General features: G+C 34.9%; 2 protein-coding genes across 3 annotated transcripts; one reads left to right on the forward strand and one right to left on the reverse strand.

The window, feature by feature from the left end:
• Nucleotides 1-220: 220 nt before the first annotated feature.
• Nucleotides 221-3,137, forward strand: LOC106371876. 2 transcript variants are annotated; one of them, XM_048737636.1, is made up of 8 exons: nt 281-594; nt 798-885; nt 1,024-1,110; nt 1,177-1,737; nt 1,807-2,134; nt 2,229-2,310; nt 2,622-2,835; nt 2,909-3,137. In XM_048737636.1, the coding sequence occupies exons 1-7, from the start codon at nt 400-402 to the stop codon at nt 2,826-2,828; spliced, it is 1,548 nt and encodes a 515-aa protein (XP_048593593.1). In that variant the 5' UTR covers nt 281-399; the 3' UTR covers nt 2,829-2,835; nt 2,909-3,137. The 2 variants fall into 2 exon arrangements, with proteins under 2 accessions (XP_048593592.1, XP_048593593.1); XM_048737635.1 differs by having other exon boundaries at nt 221-594; nt 2,622-3,137.
• Nucleotides 3,138-21,611: 18,474 nt separating this feature from the next.
• Nucleotides 21,612-26,438, reverse strand: LOC106371877 (triacylglycerol lipase OBL1). The gene is made up of 6 exons (XM_013811978.3): nt 26,030-26,438; nt 25,379-25,572; nt 24,952-24,985; nt 22,975-23,110; nt 22,412-22,883; nt 21,612-22,062 (listed from the first exon to the last, which is right to left on the reverse strand). Exons 1-6 carry the CDS (start codon nt 26,421-26,423, stop codon nt 21,778-21,780), a joined length of 1,515 nt encoding a protein of 504 aa, XP_013667432.3. The 5' UTR covers nt 26,424-26,438; the 3' UTR covers nt 21,612-21,777.
• Between the last annotated feature and the right edge of the window lie 552 nt (nt 26,439-26,990).

The following is a 26,990-nucleotide window of genomic DNA, read 5'->3' on the forward strand; positions in this document are numbered from 1 at the left end:
ATTAAGTCATTTGAGCCTAATAAAGTACCGGACATGTAGAGACTAGAGAGTATGTTTAAGACTTAAGTGATATGGAAGAAGTAAAAAATATTTGTGAGTGTAAAATTTTCAAAAATCATAGGAAGAAAAAGCGCACAACAGTTACAGTTGATTAAAATCGAATCTACCACGCTCCAAAAGACAGATAAAAAATGAGTAAAAAGAATAGTGTAAAAGGTCCGTATTTTTCCTCTCTTTCTCGACAGTCTTTCTCTCAAGTCAAAGACACATCATTATCATATTTTTTCCCTTTGTTCCATACGAGTCACGAAACCAGATTCCCACGAGCATTCCTCTCTTCTCTCTCCTCTCTCTCTCTCTCTCTACATAGCTAGAGCTCAGTTAACTCATCAGATTCAAATGCCGTCTGAGACAAAGCGGCCGGCAAGATCGACGGCGTCCGGAGGATCTCGGCGAGACTCCAGCCCGGACTCTTTGAACTTCACACCGGAATCAAATCTCAGCCTCTTTTCCTCCGCCTCCGTCAGCGTCGATCGCTGCTCTTTAACCTCCGACGCTCACGACCGCGACTCTCTCGTCTCCGCTCCCTCCCTGGTACTTCCGCATTACTCTCTTCATCAACTGTAAATCTGAGTTCGTTATTTTTTACTAACGACATTTATGAATACGCGTTTAAAATCATGCAAAAGTGGTTCCTTAATTTCGCTCACTGTTCATTACTGAAACAAACGTTACTTTTAGATCTTGCAAAAATAAATAATTTGTAATTTTTATGCTCACATGATTTGAGGTGACAGGAGCGAGATCAACGGGTAGATCCAGACAAGCGTGGAACAGGGTGTAAGAAGAACAGTCGCAACTCTAGAAAATCAATTAAAGTTAAAGGTAATAATTCAAAACTTGTCTGAGGAAATCAAGACAAGTGACAATAATAGTCTTAAATAGATTCAATTATGCTTTTGGAAATTTTTTTCAAAAAAAAAAACAACTTTTTTCCCTATTTACTTTTTTTTTAAATCTAAGCTTGGAAACAAGAGTGTGTGGTGAACAAAGAAGATGAAATCCAGAACCTTGATTCAGCAAGAAGCTCTTTCTCTGTAGCTCTTAGAGGTGAGAGTCTCTTTCTTGTTACTTACCAGACATTGTTTTATTTTTACTAACTCAACTCATTTATAGAATGCCAGGAAAGAAAATCAAGATCTGAGGCTGTGGCGAAAATGCTAGACAACCAAAGAACTACTACTTCACTGGATCTCAGTAAGAAAACTTCGGTTTCGACTAATAAATCAAGCGTGTTTCCTAGTCCCGGAACTCCCACTTACACTATGCAAAAGGGTTGGAGCTCAGAGCGCGTGGCCTTAGGGAGAAGTCCACCAAACGCTGCGTTTTTACCTTTGTACAGTGGTAGAACAGTTCCTTCCAAGTGGGAAGATGCTGAGAGATGGATACTTAGTCCTCTCGCTAGAGAAGAAGCTGCACGCACTTCGTTTACAGCGTCACGGCGCCCTAAATCAAAGAGCGGTCCATTAGGGCCTCCAGGACTTGCGTATTACTCCTTGTATTCTCCTGCTGTACCTATGGTTCACGGTGGGAACAGAGGCTGTTTAACATCAGCCTCTCCGTTTTCAGCTCGTGTGTTGCCGCAAAACGGCTCTACAGCATTTCCTCAAAAAACCGAGCATTGTATGGCTAGGTCTGTTAGCATCCATGGCTGCTCTCAAACTCTTGCGCCACAAGGTATTAGACAGAGAATCTATGTAAATGAACTGCTTTCGAGTATTGAATGTAATCGAAACCTGTGTACAGATGACATACATGAAAGTATTAAGGATGCGGCTGGTGATGCTCGAGCTGTCTCAAGAAGGGATATGGCGACACAGATGAGTCCAGAGGGAAGCATCCGTTTATCTCCTGAGAGAGAGTGTTCGTTATCATCCTCCTCTCCGACAGCAAGATCAATTGTGAAACTACTGAATGCTCGTGTCAACAGAGCAGAAGCCAAGGATTTACAGGTTGATGAGAAGGTGACTGTAACTCGGTGGTCAAAGAGGCATAGAAGTTTGCACCATGGAGATAGCTCAAACATGCGAGACCACTTGCATGGACAAGACAGGGATCCTCAAGGCTTGACATGGTATGTTCTAAGTAGTCAAAGTCTTATAAGTTTTCCTTCAAATGCACATGACTTAGAATTTGGAGTTGGTATTGAAAGGTTTATACTTTTGTAGGGTAAAGAACGAGGAAGCCAGAATCATATCTTGGCAAAATTTGCAGAAAGCTAAGGCGGAGGCAGAAATAAGAAAGCTTGAGGTTTTTTTCTTTCATCTTGTTTCACTTTTTTTACCTGAAGCGCTAGGTCTTCAACCATAAAAACACTTTCAACATGGTGTAGTAATTGCTTGAGTGCATGGCCGATCTTGAGATTCTGGAAACCGTAGACAGTTTAGTAAAGATTTCAATAAAATTATTTTTTTACAAATTTAGGGGCTTATTTCTATGTAATTTTATTTAAAAATTATGGAGATTAGAGGGAGTGTTTCGTTTGGCTTTGCCTAGGACCGGCCTGCTTGAGTGTATCACTCATAGAAAGTTACCGTTTTTAAATAAATATTTATTCTCAGGTGAAGTTGGAAAAGAAAAGATCATCGTCCATGGCGAGAATAATGAGAAAAGTGAAGTCAGCAGAAAAGAAAGCAGAGGAGATGAGGAGGTCAGTGTTAGACAATCAAGCACCAAGCGCATCACGTGGCAAGGCTTTATCTTTCAGAAGAAGTGGGAAGACGAAGATTTCTTCCCTTAGTGGTTGTTTCACCTGCCATGCTTTTTAGTATGACGGTAAAACGACTCATGCGTACGTACGTAACATATGGTTTTTGTATTCTTGCTTGTAATACTTTGATCGTTGTAGGTGCTGGTGATTTTGATGCATATGTAGTTAAAGTTGAGGAAGTCTGAGGGATGAGTCTACCCCTTTCCATCTTTGTGACTCTTTGGTTGTTAGAGGTGAACTGATCCCTTGAAAAAAAAAACAAATCCAGTATGCATCTTCGTTTGTTCATGTTAATGTTGTAATATTTTGACAAAGCAATGGTGACATGGTTTGGAACAAGAGCATAAAAACATACTCTGTTTTCTGATTTTCATGTATAAGTAGGTTGAATATCAAACCAAACAAATGTTACATACATTGTACAAGTGTTAAGATGAATAATTTAACTTTCTTTCAAACCAAAAAAAAAAATGTTTGTAAGATTTTATAGTTTTCGGGTTCTTGAACCAATATCTTTGTAATTAGTGAAGCCTGTATGCCATATTATATGGTCCACGTAATGCATATGCAAACCAATCACTCTTGTTTATTTATTTAAAATTATCTTATGGAAATTCAATCTAACTAATTATTTTTATATATTCTTATGGTATAAAATTAAATTTAAATGATATAACATAAATATATAGTATATTTTAATATGACTATCGATTAAGTGAGATTTTCTAATCATATGGTTTTATGATCATTTGTATATCTTTATAATAAAAATTTTAAATCATTGATAACAAAATTTTCAATTTGGAACTTTTAATATTTTTTAAATTTACAATCGTTCTTAAAAACTCACTATAAAGTTTGAGATTAAAATATTATGTTCTCAATTTTTAATGCAAATTTTGAAATTGAAATATTTATGTATTTTATATGGTATATAGTTTAATATATATATATATATATATCTTATTCTAATTATCTATTAAATGAGACTTTTTACTCATATGGTTTTATGATCAATATCTTGTTAAATAAAACGATTTAAACCATTGATCATAAAATTTTTAATGTGAGCAAGGCAAACAAAGAAGAGTGTCAAACTATTCTAAGGATACTTAAGGAATACAAGGCTGTTTCAGGGCAACAAATTAATTTTCAGAAATCCTCAATCCAATTTGGACATAAGATTGATGAATCTGGCCGTCAAGAGCTTCAAGATATTTTGGGAATTCAAAACCTAGGCGGAATGGGTTCTTATCTAGGATTGCCAGAGAGTTTAGGAAGATCAAATGAACAAGTGTTTGGTTTTGACGGGTTGTTAGGGGCAAGGAACATAAGGGCATGTATCTCCCCTCTTCATGCGGAGATGGAGGCATTAATTTGGGCAATGGAATGTATGAGAATTTAAGACAGTTTCAGGTGACGTTTGCAACTGATTGTTCTCAATTGGTGAAGATGGTTTCAGAACCAGACGAATGGCCAGCATTTGAAAGCTACCTTGAAGACATTATGCTTTTGAGAAAAAGCTTCACCAACTCAGATATCGTTCATGTACCTAGGACGAAAAACATAAAGGCAGATCGTTTGGCACGCAGTGCTCGGAATCAGCCGTCTTTCATCGTATACATGGATGCCGAGTTGCCGCTTTGGTTTATAGAGTCTACATGAGTTTGTGAATGTTTGCTGTCAAAAAAAATAAAAGAAAAAATGTTAATGTGATTATTTACAAATTTAAATTTTATTTTAATAATATAAAATGTAAACAAAAAAGATAGAGGATATACAAATTATTATCAAATCATTATTACTAAAATTATTAATTTTCATAGATATATATATATATATATATTATTTATATTAGGTAATTCTGTAAACTTTTTGAAGGAAAGAATAAAAATATTAATTGTGCACTATTAATTAATTATGATTAGTCTAATGAGAAGTATAATATATGTTTTGATGGATCAACATATTTTTCTAGAGATTTTGAGAAGCATTCTAGTGATGATACATGTTATAGATAAAATGTTGTAATGCTTCTCAAATAATATATAGAGGATATTCAATGGAAATATATAATCAACTACGACAAATTAAACATTTAGTTATGAGTATCTGGAAATAAAGGGAAACTTTCCTGAAATACAAACATTCATAGGGGAAAACAAAATTATTAGAAACTCGCTGGAAACGCCAAGAAACTTATAGGAAACATGTACATAAACTCCCCATGAAACACGTCCATCACGAGTGTGTCAGAAGTATCACCAGGACTTGTGTTCTTTTCTGAAACGAAGAACATGAAGTTTCTGTTGCAAAACATTCAGGTTGACTTTAGGATTTGATCACTTGTTTACCGTTGAGCCACTTGGTCTCAGCAGAAGATTAGCTCTTTTTCTGTGGTTGAATTTCAAGTTAGTGTTTTATTTTCGAATAACAAAATGATGGAGAATGAAACAGTCATTGATGAAATAAATTTTTTTATAACATTTTTTTATGGAGACACTGTGTTAGAAGGTCTTATGCGTTTCTCAACAACAAAATCATGACATTGGTTTATGATAGGAGATTTTTAATGAAATCACTAGTCATAATGAAAAAGAAGAAGAAAGACAATGTTCTGACAGCTCGATTCTACTTTTAAAGCAGATGCTAAGCGATTGTAGAATGTTGGAGTTCCCATTTACTGGAACATGTTATCATGGGTCGGAAAGAGAGCACGAAGAATGGAGTGCTTGTATTAACCGATAGTAGAGAAGACCTTGTTGGAGAAGCATTTTACTATAAGCCCGCGAGACTGTGTAGTTCAGTTGGTGTTGGTTCATTCCTCAGCTTTCAAATTTTCAATACAGCTTTTACTCAGACAGAGGCGGATATGGTTTTCGATTCTTACTTTCTCTGAGCCCCTACTGTGTTGGTTTTGAATCAAACAGAAACATTGACTGTGTGTTTAGATTGTCGTTTGATATCATCGGGAATAAAGTACAGCACATCTTGAACAACATATCTTCAGAGGCTCAAGAAGCAATGGGGTTTAATGGGTGCCGGTTCAACACTCTTACAATATATTTGAATATTTGTTCTAATATCATATAAATACAAAATATATAATATTAAATATCACACAATTTCTTATAAAATAATTAAATTCTATTAATAATTATTAAAGATAATTTTATGACGTTAAGTGTATAGTAATATTTGTTAATATTATCACCAACATTTTGACTATAATTAATCATAATTTACTAAATTTAATTCTTAATACATTTACTTATATTTTATATAATTTTCATATATTTTTATGGGAAATTTGCCAAATATGAGTCAAAACTTGATTTGAAATGCAAACTTATACCTAAACTTGAATCAAATGCAAAACTAACCTAAAAACCTTGTGAAAATACATTCAACCCTTTGTGACCAAACAAAAATCCAGAACTCATTTTTACGACTTCCAGGTAAGTCTTCTGGTGTTGTTGTTCTTAAAATAATTTATAAATTGTTTAAATAATATTTTGACAAGAGAAAAATTAAAATCTTGTAATTATAAACAGTTTTAAATGATGTAAATCAAGATATAATAAAATTGAATAGTTTTCAACATAGATAAGTGAAAGTAATTAATCATGATATTCTTTGGTTCAAGGTTTGACAACATATGTTGTAGTACTGTAAGTATTGTTAGAGTTAGATTTTGAAAAGCTTAAATGTTTTTTGAAAAATTAAGTTTTTTACCTATATGTGTTTATTTATATATATAGTAAACACTTTTTAAGTTTAATTTGATTTTATGAAGTGTTTAGTTAGTTAATTTAGTTTAGAAGTTATGTTTAGGGTCTAGATGACTAACATGTAAATCGTCTAGGAAGTCTTCTATTTTAGTTTCCCGCTAAAAATATTTTAGTTTCCCGCTAAAAAAATTGAAGTCTTCTGGACGACTTACAAGTAAGTTGTCCAAGAAGTCTTCTATTAGAAGACTTACTTGAAAGTCTTCTGAATCGAAAATGTTTAACCTAATTGATTTTTTTATCTTCCTATATAAAGAAAAATTTCCACATTCTCTCTCTTCCTCTCAAATGGCTGCAACAAAAATGTAATGTTCCTCATTCTAAAACTTTCCAACATCTCTCTAATCTCTTTGAACTTATAAACATCAAACTTTATATCAATTTATTGTTTTTTGTCTCATGTCTTTCTCACTAATTTATCTTGTTTTTGCATGTTTTTCATCACATGGTTCTCATCTTCCACTCATTTAAAGGTAAATCAATTAATTTTATATATTTATTTTTGTGTTTTCTATAAAGGTAGATCTATCTAATCTTCCACTCACTTTCTCTGCATTTACGTCATTTCAAGGTTTTTTGATAGACAGGTTTTTCAGATATGAAAGACTTATAGGCTAGAAGACTTCCAGACGACTTCCAGGAAGTCTTCCGGACGACTTACAAAAAGTCTTCCAGACGACTTACAGGAAGTCTTCCAGATGACTTACAGGAAGTCTTCCAGACGACTTTCAGGAAGTCTTCTAGACGACTTCCAGTAAGTCTTCCAGACGACTTCCAGGAAGTCTTCTGACAGAGTCTTCTCCCATGTCTCCCTTTCATAACAGATCTGAGCATTTTGGTAAATTTTTATGTCTGATTTTTCTTCATTTGGTAACCTTCTGTTTCATAAAGTTCATACATTTTTTCCAAACTAAAACTCTCCAAACCCACTTGAAAACATTAAACTTTATATGATTTTTTTCATTTTTATCTCATGTCTTTCTCATTAATCTATATTTTGTTTGCAGGTTTTTAATCAGATGGTTCACATCTTCTACTTGGATATGTACTTTGTGTGTTCTATAAAAGTATATCTATATAATTTTTCACTCATTTTTCCTGTTTTTAAGTCATTTGAACGTTTTTTTGATATGCTATGCATGTTTTTGAGATCTGAGTTTGATATACATGTTTCTTAGATCTGGATCAGACTTTGGAAGACTTATGGAAAGTCTTCTCAGAAGTCTTCTAAAATATAATGCGCTAAAAGATTTCCAGGAAATCTTCTAGACGACTACAAAGAAGTCTTCCAGATGCCAGAATTCTAACGGAGTCTTCTTCGATATCAAGTGGAGTCTAAGCTTGTCTTTGTAGAAGAATGATCTATAATAGTTTTGTTTGTGGTCTGTTTTGTGATTTGCATGTGTACTCTTTTAGTTGTGACTTTTGTTTTTGTAAATTTGAAGAGATATTAATGAAAATATTTGGTAAATATGTTCATTTTCCACAATATTATCTTGCCAAAATTACTTGACATAATTGAAGTTATTGATACAACTTCAATAGCAAAACACAATAACACAAAAAATAATCAAATTTATTACAACTAAGGGAGAAGAATTCTCAAGAAAACTTAGTCAAATTCACAAAAGATAAAACATTACATAAGTTCAAAGATAGAACACTTTCATTAGATACATAAGTAAAAAGTATATCTTATGATCTAAGAAGACACATTAAACCATGTTACTTGATATTCTTGAAGTTACTTAATACTTTTGAAAATTAAATAAACATATCTTAAAGTCACTTAACAAATTTACAAAAACTAACGTAGAAGACTTTCACGGAAGTCTTTTCAATTAGCTAGAAACTTTACTAAGCATGAATGTTGATAACCTCATAAATATCACCAATTAAGTTATAAATTCCATTCAGTAGCCCCAATATTGACTAATATACATGAATTAAAAAAAAGAGTCTTTATAGTTTTAGAAAAAAATGAAAGTTTATTAAACATTGACGCAGACGACTTCCACGGAGGTCGTCTGGTAGACTTCTAGGAAGTCGTCCATTTATGTTAGTTTTGCAATTGATTTTTAACCTAGACGACTTACATGGAAGTCGTCCATCTTTTTTTGTTAAAAAACAATTCGAGACGACTTCCATGTAAGTTGTCTAGGGAAAACGGGTTAGTTTTGCATTTTACTAGATTGTATCAGAAATTTGACTTTTCCTAAACGACTTTCACATAAGTCATCCAGGAAAAGACAAATTTCTGACACAATCCGGTCAAATGCAAAACTAAGCCGTTTACCTTAGACGAGTTACATGGATGTCTTCTCAAATTTTTTTTTAACAACCAAAGATGGACGACTTCCATGTAAGTCGTCTAGAAAAAAAGAAAAAAAAAATTTAAAAGTCAATTCAAAACTAACCTCTGCATTGATTAGAAGACTTCCATGTAAGTCGTCTACAGCCAGACGACTTAGCCAAAAGTCATCTGGACGAACAAATCTGGAAAAAAACTAATTGCATAGTTTCAACCAGTGAGATAACTTGTTTAGCACATAAAAGTCTTCTCCAAGCACCCATAATCATAAACACCAAGAATCGTAAGCTTCAATGGCTCTATGAACCATACAAATTTTGGAATCGAAATCTTGGGTATTTTTGGATGAATATGGAGAGAAAGTGAAAGAGATGTTGTTTTTAGTTCATAAAATTGAGAAAGAATGAGTGTAAATCGATTTGAGGTGCATTAAGAGCTTCAAATTGGTTGTTTATGGAGGTTGGTGTATTGATGACAATAGCAATCTTTTAAATACTTGAAGATGATGAGGTTGAGAGAGTAAAAATGCCATTTTGGAAAGGAAAAAAAACTAATGGCATTTTCGTGAATAATATGAACTTGTGGGATGAATAGGACAAAAAAAAATCCAAAAAAACATGGGTTAGTTTCAGGTTTGACTTTGAGTTTTGAGTCAATTTTGCAAAAAACCCTATTTTTATACTATGTTACTTATATTATTATACAAATTTACTTATATTTTTATATAATTTAACTAAAATTTAAATGCAAACATTATTTATATCTATTTGATAATATTAATATCGTAAAAATATTAATATTGTTTATAGAATTTTTTTAAAAAAATATATTATGACCTCTCGTATTATATGCCCTAAGCGATGGTTTGGATAGCTTATCGTTGCTATTATCTCCTCGAATCAGCACCCGGCGGATCTCCACGGAATCACTCGGAACATCGAGCATCTATCTCTTTCCTTTGATTGTGTCTCCTATGTTTTTATTTCCAGAAACTTGAACTGTGTGGCTGATGCCCTCGCGAAATCAGTTCTGTACTCTGCCCCCACCAACTAGTTTGATTGGTTTTCATCATTTATAATATTCAGTGTTTGTTGTAAACGTAAAAAAGAAGATGTCAACCAAAGCTGGACCGTCATTGAAATGATCGTGTGAAAGAAAATTGAGTGGAGCCCATTGTCACTATTTACACAGTAACTTCTACTTTTTACTTCTATATAAACGACCGATTTTGATCATTTATAACTTGTCCCTCACACTTCTCTTCTCCCTTTATAATAAACTCTATCTATCGTATATTTATCATATAACAGTGTTATTTCCTTTCTGCGGGTATAAAATTTCGCCTTTATTTAAATTTCTTTTTTTTTTTTAATTATACAGAGGTATCCTGGTCCACAGAACTGATCCAGACTAGTCACGTGTTGCCACGTGTCGGTCCTCGGTCCTTTATTTAAATTTCTCGATACTATAAAATCATAAATTATTTTATAACAGTGTTCAAAAAAAAGGATGGCTTATCGTTTGGGCTGCCCTAGTTTTTTCTGGTGCAGACAACCGGAAACACAGTTTCCTCCTTGATAGTGGTAAGACAATCCACGCTGTTGTGCAATACAATGGTTGAAGCAAAATCATCAAAGTTTTTGTTTATCCTAGTGAGATGCGAAGCTAAATCAGCACGCCTCTGATTTTGAAATGAATTCCACAACTACCAGAAATTGTGAAAATGGATATGTATGTAGGATTCACCGTGGCTTCGGGTGAATTTTTCTCATGCCAAAAATATATAGGTAGACTTTTGTCAAATAGCTCAATATAAGATCAAAATTCACTGCCGTTAATCAGCCGGACGAAGATAAAGAAAACACTAAGAGAGCATTGCCCAAAAGTATATATTACAAGGTCATTGAGGTCGTAGGGATTCTGACATCAATAGGAGTGAAATGTGACAAGTGTATTTAAATTTCCAGAAAAACAAGTGTCGAGAAGGTCGTTGAGATCATTGTTGGGTCGTTGAGATGTAACAAGTGTTTTTTTTTTTTGAACACTTTAACAAGTGTATTTAAATTTCCGAAATGATAGACAACTTTGTGGGACAAGATTCGTCACAATAAAGAGCTTTTTGAAAATTCAACGCCATGGATGTTGATAGGAGACTATAATGTCACCTTATTGTCAGAGGAGCACTCGCGGGTGATGTATGGTCTGGGTGATCAGCATGGTATGCTGGATTTCCAGGAGATGGTAGCAGACCGTGGGTTTACAGATCTGAGCTACACATACCCTAAATTTACCTGGTGGAATTACCGAAATGATGGACCCATCGGAAAAAGTTAGATCATGTGCTGGCGAATGAGGCCTGGAATAATATATACCTCTACGAACTCATTTGCATCTTTTGAGTCGAATAGAATATCTGATTGATATACTATAGATTTTAATATTTTTAGACCATGGTATATGACCAATTTAGAGTCTATTATTATATGTGTTTGGAGTCTGGTTTAGAGTTTTTCAGATTCAGATACATTCTGGAGAACTTGGGTGATTCTGGAGAATTTTGAGGTATACAACTACACATAAAGAGTGGAACGTTCTGAAGATATAAAGTTATTTCGTTTTACTGAGGAGTGGTACGCTTATCTCGTGAGAGGAAGCTATTGAAAGTATGAAGGAGTGTCGATCGATGCTGAGCCCTTGGTTTCGCTCGACAATGATGCCAGAAGACTGGCCGATTCTATTTCAAGACCGACTTAGGCCCAGAAGTCACCACAAATTACTAAAATACCTCTAGCGGACCGAAAACCCTATTCATGTGTGTTTCTAAGCTATTGTTTAGGATATGCTTTCTATTCTATTATTTTAGGTTTTCTCTATGGTAGGAGAGAAGAGAAGACTCTTTCGGAGTCATCTTGGAACTCCTTTGGTTCTTTTATTGATTTCAATTTTATATTTATTTATCTATGATTTCTATAAAAACTATCATGTATGATTAGATCCCATGTTAGGTTTAGGGATTTTTTAGGGTTTTGAATGAACTTCTAAAATATAGAATTGCAAGGGTGATTTATTGTATCCTTCACATGATTGTTCTTTTTGCTTGTTTCTAGAGTAATTTAACTAGAAACATGATCATAGGATAGTTAGGTGCATGCGACAACATGGTTTATTACCTGAATCTAATCCTGCTAAGCTAGGTTGTTAAACGCACACGAACTCCGGTTTAGATAACTTAGTGAAAAAATAGAATTGGTTCTTAACGCTTGTCTGGAACGAGTATTGATCGATAATCGATCGACACTCATTCATGAGTTCGCATACAAGAGCTAGAATCACATAATTATAGGAATCTGATTAGTAAGCGAATGCGAGAGCTGGTTTACTTGCTTATATGAATTCGAGTTCTAGGATCAACCCTTCGCATCTATAGATTGTAGTTCTGATAACCTGATTATTTACAAACAAACTCTCTATTATTTACTTTCTTATTATTTATTGCTTTCTATTACTTAACCTATCTTGATTTGAAACTCAAGCCTATTGTGTGAGATATCGAGTCTATGTGGATATGATCTCTAATTACTGCAATCGATCACTTATTTCAGAGTGTTGCTCTTGGGGTAATTTGAGCACATCAAATTTGGCGCCGTTGTCGGGGACTCTGATCACCATCAGACTAGGTGTTGAATTTTGTCTAGGTTTTTATTTTTAGTTTACTTACGTAATTTTTTTCCTTGTATTTCAGATACATACATCTGATACCAGGAACAACAATGAAAACATGCTTTTTGGTTCTTTCAAAGCAGGAGCCTTCTGATTCATGCAAGATCCATAAGTCTAAGAGGTCAGTCGACACCCTCCAAGCAACATTCGATAGCGATGAGAATCATGTATCACCAACACCAACAACTCGTTGTCATTCGACACCAACACTTCATTGTCGATCGACACCAATACCTCGTTGTTGATTGACACTACTTGCGAGAAGACAGAGAAGGTCTAAGTACTCATACTAAGTTTCTATGAGAACGAGATCCTAAGAGATGAAGAAGGTCGCACTCACAACAGTGTAGGACAATTGATAAATGCACAGGGTGCCGTAATCTCTGATGTAATTGTTGTTTTTGAGATGAATGACTTTGAGCTGGGCCGTGAATGGTATGATTAGGTAAGTCTGGACCCCTTTCAGGGTCTTCCTCACCAAGATCCCATAAACCACATCAAGGAACTTGAGGATCTAGTCTCAGAGAGCGAGCAACACAAAGTGTATGAATACCACATGCTCTGCAAGATCTTCCCCTATTCTCTCTCTAGGATGCATTTAGCTGGTTCGGCTAACTACAACCATGATCTCTAACCTGCTGGGAGGACATTGAAATAGTCTTCCTCTACAAATTTCTTGATGATGCTGCAACAGATCGAGAAAATGAGATAAATGATGAGTAGGACATGTTCATTGAAGGTTGGCAGATAAATAGGGAAGATATGATTACGAGACAGTTGGTCGAGTACATTGTGCCAAAGAGTGATGAACAATATGGATCTGGAGAGCTGAGTGGAGCATACGAAGGTGATATTAGTGATCCGACCTCAGCATCGATAGACAAAGACCCCTATTGTCGGTCGATACCTTTTGAAATCTCTGAAAGATCGAGTTGTCCTTGGGACATTGTAGACTCGACAATGAAGAGCACAAATATATCAAGTAGATGAATTGCCCTAGATGTAGACAAAGATATCACCATGGAAGACTTCTTGGAGCCAGAGGATGAAGAACAACTTGAAAATTGGGATCATGACTTGGAGATGAAGCTTGATGACGATCTGGAGACTTCACCAAAGGCTAACATCGATCGACACCCATCTGATATCTATCAAACACCACATGATGATATCAATCGACACCCATGGCTAGACGAACCGCCAGAGTACATGATTGAAACAGAACCGATTGTGGAGAGAATGTACGAATCCAAGACCTCACACATTTATGTCCCATAACATCTACAACCACTTATCTCCGTAGAAGAGGCTTCTGGTTTTCACAAAAGAGTGAAAATGATACATGGCCCTGTGAAGTTTGTGGTTCCCTGCGCTGTTTTTGAAGTTGAATTTCCTAACCCACCATATAGAAGTGTGCATTTGGGTTCCTACAATTGGGTATTTGATGATCATATATATGAAGTAGCTTTTCAGAGAGGGTTGAGATTTAAAAGCAACACCGAACAAGGCCCATCAGTTACAGTATCAAACGACACCAACCAGATATCATCGATCGACACCCATCGCGTATCAGAGCACGTGGAGTTTGGAGTGTGTTAAAATATTTTTCATGGAGGCACCAATGCGAAATCAGACAAGTTTGGGGGAAAGAAGAGGAAAATTTGGAAGAAGAGAAAAAGGACCAAAGGCGGTCCTCAGTTGTCATTGATTCCTCACTTTTCGGATGGTGTCAAATACAAAGTGCACAATAGACAAAAGAAAAAAAATCTATGGAGGCTTTCACACAGTGTGGCGAAGCTTAAGAAAGTACACATTGAGCCTTGTTTTGGAGCAAGTTTTCTCATTCTCATATGGACTAAATCAGATCTCAAAAATCCAAGCTAACTAAAAATAAGCGTGAAGTGGGAGGCAACCGACTATTAGGTAAGTTTTAAATTTGATTTGATTTTTATTTTATATTTATTTTCATGTTTATTTATTTCAAGTAAGAAACAAGATGATGAACAGTGACAACATTGTAGCAGCGCTGATCGATACTGTTCATCGGAAACAAAGAACCGAGGAAGACAAACCTGCACTCAGCATCGAACGACACCTGATCAATGTCGAACGATGAACCATCATGAGAATCGATCGATCGTCACTTAACTGTGTCGATCGACACTCACATCCAATGAGCATGTATACCGATTTTCCTTGTTAATTTTTTTCTTATGATTTATTTTCCCACCAATCTTAGACTGTATAACACTCAGACAGTGTTGTTTAAGTCTGGAGTAGGTATTACTGATATTGTGTTTTGTTTTGATTTTTTTACGTGTATTTGTTGAGTTTTATAGAGTCACGAATGGGATGATGAACTTTTTTCAATTTTACTCATTATGTGATCGCTCTCTAGCACCATTCTTTGAAGTTATTGACTGCATGGTGTACTCAATGAAAATGTTAAAGTGGATCACCTGCCAATAAAATCCATGCTAGCTGAAAAAGTCTAAAGGAACCGAAACTGACTTCCAACCTTAATCAATTCAACTTGCTTGTTTTGGAGCTTGTTATACATTGGATAAGATTCCTCTTTAAGCTCTAAAAGGTTAAAGTCTATATGTTTTTGTGTTTCCTTATCTCCTCTCTTCGGCATCCAAAAAGAAAGAATAGGAAAATATTGAGATGATGTCCTGAGATGCAGAAAGGTATGTACATTACTGATGACCCCACTATTTTAATTGAAAGGAATGGTCACACATCGTTGGAAGCGAGGGGTAGGTACATTACTGATGAGCCCACTAATTGCCTACACTTTGCCAAAAAAAAATCGAGAAAAAGAAAATAAGAAAATAAAAGGGTTAAGAGAAGGGAGATATATGGATAAAAGAACCCAGAATAAGACTACTTTTTTACTCAGAAACCTACTGGGGTAAGACTCCATGTGTCATTTGATCGATAATCCCAAGAGTTAGCCTATATATTTATATGCAGAAATGAGGTCAGTAGAGGGGTATGTCAGGCTGCATCAGCTGAGCAATGTGCTGGATGGTTTGGTTGCTAAGATAAGGTCTAGTACATGGAAGTTCCCTTGAAATTGGTACTAATTCAATGTGGCTTGCAACATTGCAGAGGTAAAGGTAGTAGATTAAAAAAATTATGTGAGACCATGCTGTTTTCAGACCTCTTTCACATATTATTTTAAGTTTTGCTTGACGAAAAACAAAAGGATAAGTCTAGAGAAGTTGATATATGGATTTTACCACTTTTAGACCATGGTAGAGTCTATTATATATGTGTTTGGAGTCTGTTTTAGAGTATTTTCAGGTTCAGGTACGTTCTGGAGAATTTAGGTGATTCTGAAGCCTTTTGGGGTGCAAAACTGCACAGAGGAAGAGTGGTACATGTGAAGATACAAAGATATGCTCGTTTGCTCAATGTTGGTATGTCTGCCTCGCGAGAGGAAGCATTCTAAGATATGAAGGAGTGTCGATCGACACTGATCCCTTGGTGTCGCTCGATACTAATGCCAGAATGGGCTGAGTCTATTTCAAGACCGACTTAGGCCAGAATTCACCACAAATTACTAGAATGCCCATGACCGACCTAAAACCCTATTTATGTGTGTATCTAAGCTATTGTTTAGGATGTGTTTTATATTCTATTATTTTAGGTTTTCTCTTAGGTTAGGAGAGAAGAGAAGACTGTTTCAGAGTCATCTTGGAACTCATTTGTTTTTTCTATTGATTTCTATTTGATATTTATCCATCTAATATTTATGTGATAACTATCATGTCTAAATAGATTCCCTGTTACGTTTAGGGATTTTCTAGGGTTTTGAATGAACTTCTGAAATATAGAATTGCTAGGGTGATTTATTGTATCCTTCACATGATTGTTCTTATTGCTTGTTTCTAGAGTAATTATATAGAAACATGATCATATGATATTTAGGTGCATGCGACAGCATGGTCTTTACGTGAATCTAATCCTTCTGAGCTAGGTTGTTAGACGCACGTGAAATATGGTTTAGATAACTTAGTGAGCAAATAGAATTGGTTCATCATGATTGTTCGGAAGGATTATTGATCGATAATCGATCGACACTCATTCATAAATTCACATGCGAGAACTGGAATCACATAATTCTAGGCCTCTGATTAGTAAGTGCATGCAAGAGCTGTTTTACTTGCTTATATTAATTTGAGTTCTAGGATCAACCCTTAGCATCTATAGATTGTAGTTCTGATAGGCTAAATGAAATCCTAGGTCTAGCACCCTCCTTACATCACAAACAAACCCTCTATTATGTACTTTCTTGTTGTTTATTGGTTTCTATTACTTAACCTAGCTTGATCTGAAACTCAAGCCTATTGTGTGAGATATCGAGTCTCTGTGGATACGATCCAAGTACTGCAATCGATCTCTTATTTGAGAAAGTTGCTTTGGGGTAATTTGGGAATATAAAATTTGGTGTTGTTGTCGGGGACTATGATCATCATTAGACTAGGTGTAGGATTTTGTCTAGGTTTTTATTTTTAGTTTACTTACATAATTTTTTATATGAAGAAATGAGGTCAGTAGAGAGGTATGTCAGGCTGTATCAGTTGAGCAGTGGGTTGGATGGTTTGGTTGCTAAGCAAAGGTGTCGTACATGGAAGTTCCCTTGAAGTTGGTACTAATTCGTTGTGGCTTGCAACATTGCAGTGGTGAAGGTAGTAGATTAAAAAAATTGTGTGAGTCCCTGCTGTTTTCAAACCTCTTTCACAAACTATTTTATGTTTTGCTTGAGAACAAGCAAAATGATAAGTCTGGGGAGTTGATATATGGATTTTACTACTTTTAGACACTAGTCAATCCTTCAAGACTAGTGTCGATCGACACTGATGCCATAACGGGCCGAGACTATTTCAAGACCGACATAGGCTCAGAAGTCGCAGCAAATTACCAGAATGTCCCTAGCCGACTTAAAATCATATTTATGTATTTTCTAAGCCATTGTTTAACTATTTTATTTTTTTAGGCTGTCTCTTAGGTTATGAGAGAAAAGAGGAACTATTTCGGAGTCCTCTAGGAACTCCTTTGGTTCTTTTACTGAATTCTGCTTTATATTTATTCATCTATGATATTTGTGACAACTATAATGTCTAAATAGATTTCATGTTTAGGTTAGAGATTTTTTAGGGTTTTGAATGAATATCTAAAATATAGAATTTCAAGGTTATTTATTGTATCATTCACATGATTTTTCTCATTGCTTGTTTCTAGAGCAATCTCTCAAATAAAAGATCGATTGCAGTACCCTCCTTCCATCACAAACAAACTCTCTATTATTCACTTTCTTTATTTATTGCTTTCTATTACTTAACCTAGCTTGATCTGAAACTCAAGTATATTGTGTGAGATGTCGAGTCTATGTTGATATGATCCTTAAGTACTGCAATCGACCTTTTATTTGAGAGATTGCTCTTGGGGTAATTTGAGCACATCACTGATCATACTAGATGCACAGTAAGGATTGACAGGAGCACAAAGAGAAAGAATCTGCACTTTCAGTTGTTTAATTATCTCACTCAGCATCCAGAATTCCGTAAGGTGGCTGAATAGTATTGGAATACAACGGAACCGGTTTATCATTCTTGATCAGGTCTTTGCGTTTTCCACATGAAGATTAAACTCCGCTTCTTCGTGCTCTGAACGAAAGGAAATACAGATACATTACCAGACAAACCAAAGTTGCATATGAGGTCTGATACCACTCAAATTACCCTAAAGAGTGATTTATACTCTCTCAAATAAGAGGTCGAGTTGTAGTACTTAAGGATCGAATTCACAGGGAGCTAGGGAACCTAGGAAATCTAATATGATTTGTTAAGCAAGATTGGTTTTAGAGTTTTTAAATATAAATTGCAGTTTTTATATTGAACAAGTATTTGTTCAATAGCTGGTTTGAGGTTTTGATGCTTAAAAAGGAAATAGTTAGACTTAGTGTTTTTATTCAGGAAACTTTGGATTATAATCCTACAGATGCCTAATGAATTGCATGCATGATAATGTAAAGCTCAACTACTTAGTCTACAAGTCCATCAGCGTTCGCAATGTTTGGACTTGTCTATTAACTAGATCTATTGATCTCAATTGTCGTATTTTGTCAATAGAAAGTGTCGATCAATAATCCTATAGGGATATCGATCGATACACCTTTTGCTCCGCCGATCGAGATCAATTATTTAAGTGTGATATCGATCGATGCGCTCTAGTCAAGCTTTATGCACGGGTTGAATAACAGCTTACTAAGCTCACTAGATCAGCTCTCGCCTTGCTCATAGCAAGAAACATAGTTCTATTAGAATGTTTTCATGATGAGAATAAAGCTCTCGCTTTTATCAATCAATCCAAGGGTAGGTTCTAGGTAGCTAATCTAGACACATGCATTAATGAACAATCCTAAAGATGATTATCACAACTCAGCAATCTATAGTTGGGGCTAATCCCTCCTAACCTATTTAAACCCTAAAATCTAACAATGGAACTAGTTAGACATGGCTAAGCAATTCATAACAACAGTTAAGTATAAAAACTTCATTAGAATAGTAAATAGATATCAATGGAGTTCCAATCACAAATTATAACTTTGGATCTTCTCTCCAATCTATCAAAATCCTAAAAACCTTTGCTATGAAAATAGTAAAATTAGAAAAGCACACTTTGCCTCTAACATGGCGGCAAAGCTTATATAATTAGGGTAAAACTCGTCAGGGGCAATCTTGTAAAAATGTGAAGACTTGGGCTTCAAGTCAGCTGTGACCGAACGGGCTTTCTGCGTTCTTCACTGTCGATCGATACACAGATGTGAGTATTGATCGATTATTTCTCTCCAATGTCGACCGATGGTCATCTTGGATGCTTGCTCCAAATATCTCCAAAATGTTCCAAAATCAGCACTTATCTCCAAAATACTCCTGATCTTATAAATATAATAAATAGACTCTATAATATAATAGTTATTAGTAAAAACACCTATAAACTATGGATGAAAACGGGTCAAATCCATAGTCTATCAAGGTCCTATGTGACAGGCAGGGACATGCTTTACTGGATCCTTGCCCTGACACGTTTTTGGCTGAAGCTAACGCTAACACTCAGTGGCAGCACTATGTAGAAATGGAGGAGCAGTTCTATCGGCAAAAATCATGAATCACTTGGTTCAAATACGGGGATCATAACACAGCCTTTTTCCATCGAACAGTACAAATTAAAAGAGAAAAAAGAAACACTATGAGGAAAATTAGATATCCGAATGGGGTTGAGAAATCTGATCCTATAGAAATAAAGAAAGAGGCAGTGGCTTACTTCACCAAGTTTCTGCAGGTGGAGCAGTAGGGACATAGGTTGTCTCAGTCTGATCTTGAAAACATTATCTCCTATAGATGCTCAATTCCCATGGCTGAAACCTTGACAAGTCTGGTCTCAGCCGAGGACATTCACAAGATTCTCCTCTCAATACCATCGGGTAAGACTCCGGGTCCTCACAGGTACACTAAAGAGTTCTTCATTGCATCTTGGTCAGTAGTAGGTCTCGATTTTGTCAACGCGGTTCAATCCTTCTTTCAAAATGGTTTCATGCTGACTGGAGTGAATGGTATAGTTCTAACCTTGATCCCGAAAAAAGATGACCCTCAAGAGATAAAGGATTATAGACCCATTTCGTGTTGCAGCACAATCTATAAGGTTATCTCAAAAATTCTTGTGAACAGAGTGAAAACGATTCTTACCGAAGCTATGCTGCCTAACCAAAGCGCCTTCATCAAGGACCGATTACTTTTGGAAAACGTTCTGTTGGCAACAAAATTAGTAAAAGACTATCACAAATATACAATTGCTCCTTAAAGTGCGCTAAAAATTGATATCACCAAAACATTTGATACAGTCAGATGGCACTTCCTCATTGTCACCTTGAAAGCCATGGGCATTCCCTACATCTTTATTTTCTGGATTCAAAGATGTATCTCCACAGCCTCGTTTTTGGTGAAAGTTAACGGGGAGCTTGAGGGTTTCTTCACTAGCGGAGATAAGAATTTATAAGAGATGAATGTTAACAATATAGTAGAAAATTCGTCCGAAAAACTGTCATCATAAATCCATCAAATTTCCACTGACAATATATTTTCCTAATAAAATGAAGGCGACCATACGTTTTTTGTCGAGAGTCCTTTGATAATTGTCATTCTCGACAGATCCTCGACGTGTACGTCTGTGGGCATCTGCTGTTTTCTTAGTGTAAGAAGATTTGGAAGTACCTCATGCCTGTTTCACCTATAGTTAGTTGTAAGAAGGCCTATTGGTTGAGGTATGTCGTTCTGAAGCATGCTTTTCATTTATGGGTTTCTCATCTGGATCTTCTACCAATTAGGAGTAGGCTTGCCCACTGAAACTTGGCTATATATTGACTCTTCTTGATGTCTTTGTTTCTAATACTCTTGAGACTAGATCACATGTTCTGGCATTGTGCCATCTCTGCTCAGCTCTAGGGCATGCCCTTTCTCCGACTTGGACAAACAAGGACTTCTCTACTGGATTGCGATCAGCTAGTTCACTGGATGATTACTCCTGAACATGGCCTCTCATTAACTCTTGGCTCGCCCGCTGCTCAAACCGTCCTCTTCATAATTTGGACTGAAAAGAATAACTGGCTCCATAACGGCTCCTCGAGTCCGCCACTTATTCTCTTCAAGAAGCTCGATAGACTACTCGGGATATCTTCTTGCTTGGTTAGCTACCCCATAGCCGGTGTCAAGGTTTTCTCTTCCAGTGGTTTACCTATGCATAACCCTGCTAATAGTCTACCAAACTTTGTTCCATCTTGGTTTTTCAATTTTTTAGTCAAATATTATTTTCTGCTTTTAAGCACTTTTAAAGTAAACTCGGATTCACATTTTATCCAAAAAAAAGAAGTAAGACAACCATTTGTGTGGAATTAATTTTACCAACATTACTATAACACGATAAAAGTCACAGACTCACACATACACAAAACATATACAGAAAATAAATGCTCCAGTACAATTTATTGAGCACATAAAGTAGAGATACGATTATTTCATATAACAGAAAATAAATGCTCCAGTATAATTTATTCAACCCAACAAGAGCGCATAAAGTAGATACGATTACTAAAAATTTAAAGTGGCTTTGAGTTTTAACTTTTAAGCAATAAGGGCAAGTATATCCTCTGGAGTAGTAGCAGCAAATGATCGAGACAAGCCTCCCAAGCGCGTGGAGTTGACGTAATCATACGGCAGATGATTAGAGGCACCAGGGAATATTATTCCGAAAACCCTAATAGACCTCATAATCCAATTCTCTTTGTAGTCTTTGCCTTTCCAAAACCGTATTATGAAACTCCTTATGAACTCCCACGCACCATTTAACAGCTTCGGTATTAGCCACAACAAGTTGAAGTAATTTTCATTTGGTGCATCTTCCCTTACCTTTAAGACGATAAAAATGCTTTAAACAGTAAACTAAAGAACTTTGCTAACTCGTTTAAAAGTAAGGAAATACTATAATTTATATTTAGGGTTTAGAAATGCTTATGGGTCAAGATTAAAAATAGCAAATAAATTGAAAATATAGATTATATACCCTTTATGGGTCACCATACAGGTTATCATCTATCATGTCAATTTCACGTGAAAAAATGATAATCATCTTTAATGCCCAAATTAAAGGTCATTCTTTCATACTTCCAACAAAACTCCCTCTCTTTATTGTTCTTTGTCATCTTTTAAAAAAATTAGAAAGACAACAAATAATTGGACACGTGATGCTTTATTTTACCTTTCCTTTGTAGAGACTATTGAAGTAATTGCAAGATCCGTAGTGCTTGAACGAGAATAAAACCTTGTCATCAAAGGGTATTCTAGGCACAATATCGTTGTTATAAACAAACCTCTCATACTCTATTCCATGCTTTCTCACCACTTCCTTCATAAACTCCCCAAACACCTCATCCCCTATGCGTGGCTGTCCAAATGTGTAGACTCCCTCTAGTTTATCTAGCAACTCATCCTCACCGTGAATCGCCAGTACTGCCGGAAAAAGAGCGGCTAGTGCCCCACCAAGGCTGTGACCCGTTAGAATAAACTTAAGGTTCTTGTTTTTTGCAAACATGTCCCTAAGCTTCTGTCTAATTGTGTAGTACGCATATTGGTGTCCTAGAGGTATAATTTCTTTGGGCCATCCGTTTTTTTGGAGGCCTAGAGCTTTAGAGAACCCTGCATGAACTTTGCCAACGTTTTTCAACTCGTACCTAATTAATAATAAAAATTTGTAAAACACTGATATATCGAGTAATTATATTGATATAGAAATGCAGGTATATATAGAACATATATACGTACCAAGAGATGTCTAGATCAGTGCACCAATCATCAACGTCGAAAGGCTCGGTTCCTCTGAAGCTAACGACGATAAGATTTGGATTTGTACTCGATGCCTTGAACACGAAGGCTTGCGTCAGGTTTCTATTTTGGAACGCTGTCACATAAATAAAAAATAAAAAAATTAGCAAATTCATATTTTATTTCGATGTGTTTCAAATTATATAAAGGTTCAAATATATAAATTATTATGTAAAGAATATTTTTACTGCAACACGAAAAATAAATCCAATTTTCTCTTAAGAATTTTTGAAGATAAAAATTTGATGTTGTAATTAAGAATAATAATTGATGTTATAGTTTTTCTTGTAACCGAAATTGATTAGAGCACTTCCAATAGGAAGTTATGAACTTCTTAATAAAAAGTTAAGCATGGATATATAAAACAATAATATTTTATTTATGATCTCAAAATTTGTGAGATTCTTTTGTTAAAGTATTTTTGGTAAAAAAATTCATGATTTTGAAATACCCACTACAATAATTATAATTTTTGTTAGTTTTTCATATTTTGACAACTTTCTGACATACTTCAATGAAGGTGTTTTTATGTATCAAACGCCAAGCTAATTACGAATCTTGATCCACAAAACAAGATCATTCAGCCGATGTAATTCAACCACTAGACTACAACCATGTCGGGAGTTAAACTCTTGTGGTGTTTCTTAAACAAGAACTTTGGAATGCAAGAACGTTAAAATAAGATCTCCATCTAGTTAAAAAAAGGTCTCCATTGTTTTTAATGATGTTTCGTTGGTTAAGTAAATATTTTTGGTTTAGTACGTAGACATGATATACTATTTTTCAATATATCAATCTACTAATACCATCATGCACTTTCTGTTTCACGAATCTCTGCTTCTAACATATATAAAATATATTTAATCAAAACATATATAAAATCTATATCTTCTTCTCATCATATTTGTGGTCATAAATATATATAATATATGATTAAAACTGTTGATCAAAAAGTGCAAAAACCATAAATTTAGTTGGGAAATAAGCATACAGAATTACAGATGCACCGAACATTGTAATCAGTACATAATTTTAAATAATGTGTAACCTTCTACTTGTATTCTATGCAGTCATAAAATTTACAAAACATATATCAACTTATTGTATAACAAAAGTATCCTGCATTGTAATATCTCACTGAGCATGAATATAATATAATAATTTGTATTCGTATACGAGTGTCATATTCCGTTCTTGTTTCGATAAAATGTACATATATATAATTAACATTTAAGTTTTACTAAAGGTTAATTATCTGAGCTAAAAACTGAAATATTTCATAAGTTTTGGAAAAAGCCATCCACATAAACTCTCTAATCTAGTAATATTTTATGCCTAAACTTTGAATGAATTACAAAAGTGATGTTTAGTCCTATTTGCATAAAATTATATTTATGGTTTTTAAGTTTAAATGCTAAACTTTCTGGAATATATTGCCAAATTTAGATTGAAATTTAAAGTTCGATCATTAACATATAAGACCGTATACATACTTGAAAATTTTCTACTTTTACATGCATGAAAATACGCTTCAATAATAGATTCGCAGACGACTCCTTTAAGTAAATCAGTAGGTTCCCTTGTTTTAGTCAAAGACCGAGTTTCTCTATATCATCATGAGCTCACTCGCATACCCGTTTTTGTAGTCTAAAATGAAGGAACTGAAATAATTTAACTTATTGCGAAAACTTTCCCACTTTTTTCTTACTATCAACTGTATGCTTTACGTCCATCGTATACACATCTATATAATTTCCACGTTATGTTTTATATATTCCTCTTTTAAATGCTTTTATGACTTTTGGGGATCTATTTATGAGTCTCTGTATTTTGATCTTTCGAATCCTTTATGCTCTAAACTTTAAAGTGGGCAAATAAAAACATTCCCGAAAGAACAAAGCGTATAGTTTAATTTACCGTTGTAAAAGTCGTAGTAACTCACGAAGTCCATCTGCATCACAGGATAGATATAGTCAGACTGAGAGTGTGAGAATTAAAAAAATTATTTTATATATATATAAAAAGTCACAAAATCAGTATTACTACTTATGGAGATCTAGTCATCTAATATATCTATTATTATAATTATTATTGGCAATTTGGAACGCGCCAAAGATATACAAGACAAAATAGTTATCAATTAAAGGGTTAATTAATTAGATCATTTAACTTCTGATTCTTACAAGCAATAAACAGAATTGTTTGTATCATTAGACTCATACGATATAATTAATCGAGAGAGGAAACGATCAAAAGAAGAAAGAAGAAGATGAAGTTAGTGAGGCGTGTCTTTGCCAAAAAAAAAAGAAAAAAAAAAGAAAAAAGAGAAGAAGCTGAATTTGACCTTCCAAGTGTTCTCTACTACGGAAGTGATGAAAGATTTGTTCTCATAAGAGACCTTAGAAGCCATTATTGACAACATCGACTTGTACTCGATGGTACCAACACTTATGTTCTTGTCAATCTCTACTCTTCGATCTGTGCATCCTACAAATGACACATATGTCGCCGACGATTCCTCAGGCTTTACCAACTTTCCTGTAACAAAAGTTTTTGGTTATTCCGGTAAAAGTATTTACCTACATCATCCACAAGAATAGGTGGACAATTTGTCCTAATTAAAAATTCTATAATGTTCTTCATAAATTACTCGTTGAATTCATTTTATCTTATTAAACAGTTCAGAACTCTTGATGCAATATATCATTCATTACTTTATTTTAATATGTGTGTCTTGCATGTACAGTAATGCTCGTTCTGTTACAAGTCCGTTTTAAGGTATGATAAGTGTCGTTGGTCTAAGTCCAAAAGTCCAAGGGGAGTGTTAAAATATAGGACTACATGATATATACACCTTGAGATGTTAAAATTTTCGGGATACTTATGTGATTATGTAAAGGAAGGAAACAACTAAAACCTTCTCCAAGTTCAAGAATTTGTTTGTAGTGACAAGTGGAGATAGTTAATAGAAGTATGTTATTGTTAGATTTGTTACCTGTCAAAACATGAAGTATCAACTTGAAGAAGCCTCCATTTGCCGTAAGAAGATTAGGCCAATAGGTGAGAAAACGACCTATGGATGCAAAGGGTTTTCTTAAGAGCATTAATATCTTTTGAATCAAAACGGCTAACACAATGATCCATCGAGTTGCGAAAGTTCTCCGGACGCTTTTGAGCGTGTCCGGTGGAGAATCTATGAATCCTGTGTTGGTCAGGTTGGGGAAAAACAAAAGGAGAAGGAGATCAAGAACACTTGCTTTGGTAGGATCGACCAGAAAATAGCTACTACAGAATTTCATATCGGTTTGGGACATTATCACTATATGAAAAGACCAGAATATGCCGAAGAAGAAGAAGAAATAAGTGATGTTTGTTGATTTGTGAGTCATGCAAGGCTACGTATTTATAGTGCTTGTAATAATTGGTATCGTAATTTTTAGTTATTTATTAAGTCCTTGTGGTTACTAATTCAAATCTCTCGTTGCTTTTCACGTGCTAAAAATATATCAAATGGAATCCATTTACAGTGTAACCTAAACGAGCGTACCTACCTCGAGTTCTTTGTGTTTGCCTAATTAACGTGAAACAAAAAACAGGCTGATTATATTGTATATTTTCTAATAGTCCAGGGACTTGGAATATAACATTTTGACTTATTTATTTGGTGGAGAATTAACCAGTTGAGTTAAAAAGAGTTTTGTGTGTTTTATTTCGGTACATGCACTTCTTTCAAAATTTTCATTTTGTTTTTCACAGTCAACTTTCTCCAAAGTGTGTGTGCGTTCCATCCTGTAGTATGGATATTATGCATACAATAAATAGGGTATGGGTCTAAAAGGAAAACCATACTAAATCTTAGAATTAAATGAATTTAAATGGGAACAGAGTGTGTATAGACGTGAGTTTTAAATGAGACGGGTTTAAATGAAGCGGGTTTACCTATTTCACATCTCTAA

The sequence above is a fragment of the Brassica napus genome, chromosome A8 (assembly GCF_020379485.1).
Source record: "Brassica napus cultivar Da-Ae chromosome A8, Da-Ae, whole genome shotgun sequence".
In the NCBI taxonomy this organism is placed as follows: domain Eukaryota; kingdom Viridiplantae; phylum Streptophyta; class Magnoliopsida; order Brassicales; family Brassicaceae; genus Brassica; species Brassica napus.

Bases quoted from the DNA above. Each gene is read 5' to 3' on its own strand.
- LOC106371876 (XM_048737635.1), top strand. From the start codon at position 400: ATGCCGTCTGAGACAAAGCGGCCGGCAAGATCGACGGCGTCCGGAGGA. The intron at 595-797 runs GTACTTCCGCAT...TTGAGGTGACAG, and splicing joins TCGTCTCCGCTCCCTCCCTG to GAGCGAGATCAACGGGTAGA. The intron at 2,311-2,621 runs GTTTTTTTCTTT...ATTTATTCTCAG, and splicing joins CAGAAATAAGAAAGCTTGAG to GTGAAGTTGGAAAAGAAAAG.
- LOC106371877 (XM_013811978.3), bottom strand. From the start codon at position 26,423: ATGACTCACAAATCAACAAACATCACTTATTTCTTCTTCTTCTTCGGC. The intron at 22,884-22,974 runs GTACGTATATAT...ATTATTAATTAG, and splicing joins ACTGATCTAGACATCTCTTG to GTACGAGTTGAAAAACGTTG. The intron at 22,063-22,411 runs GTAAAATAAAGC...ATCGTCTTAAAG, and splicing joins ATAGTCTCTACAAAGGAAAG to GTAAGGGAAGATGCACCAAA.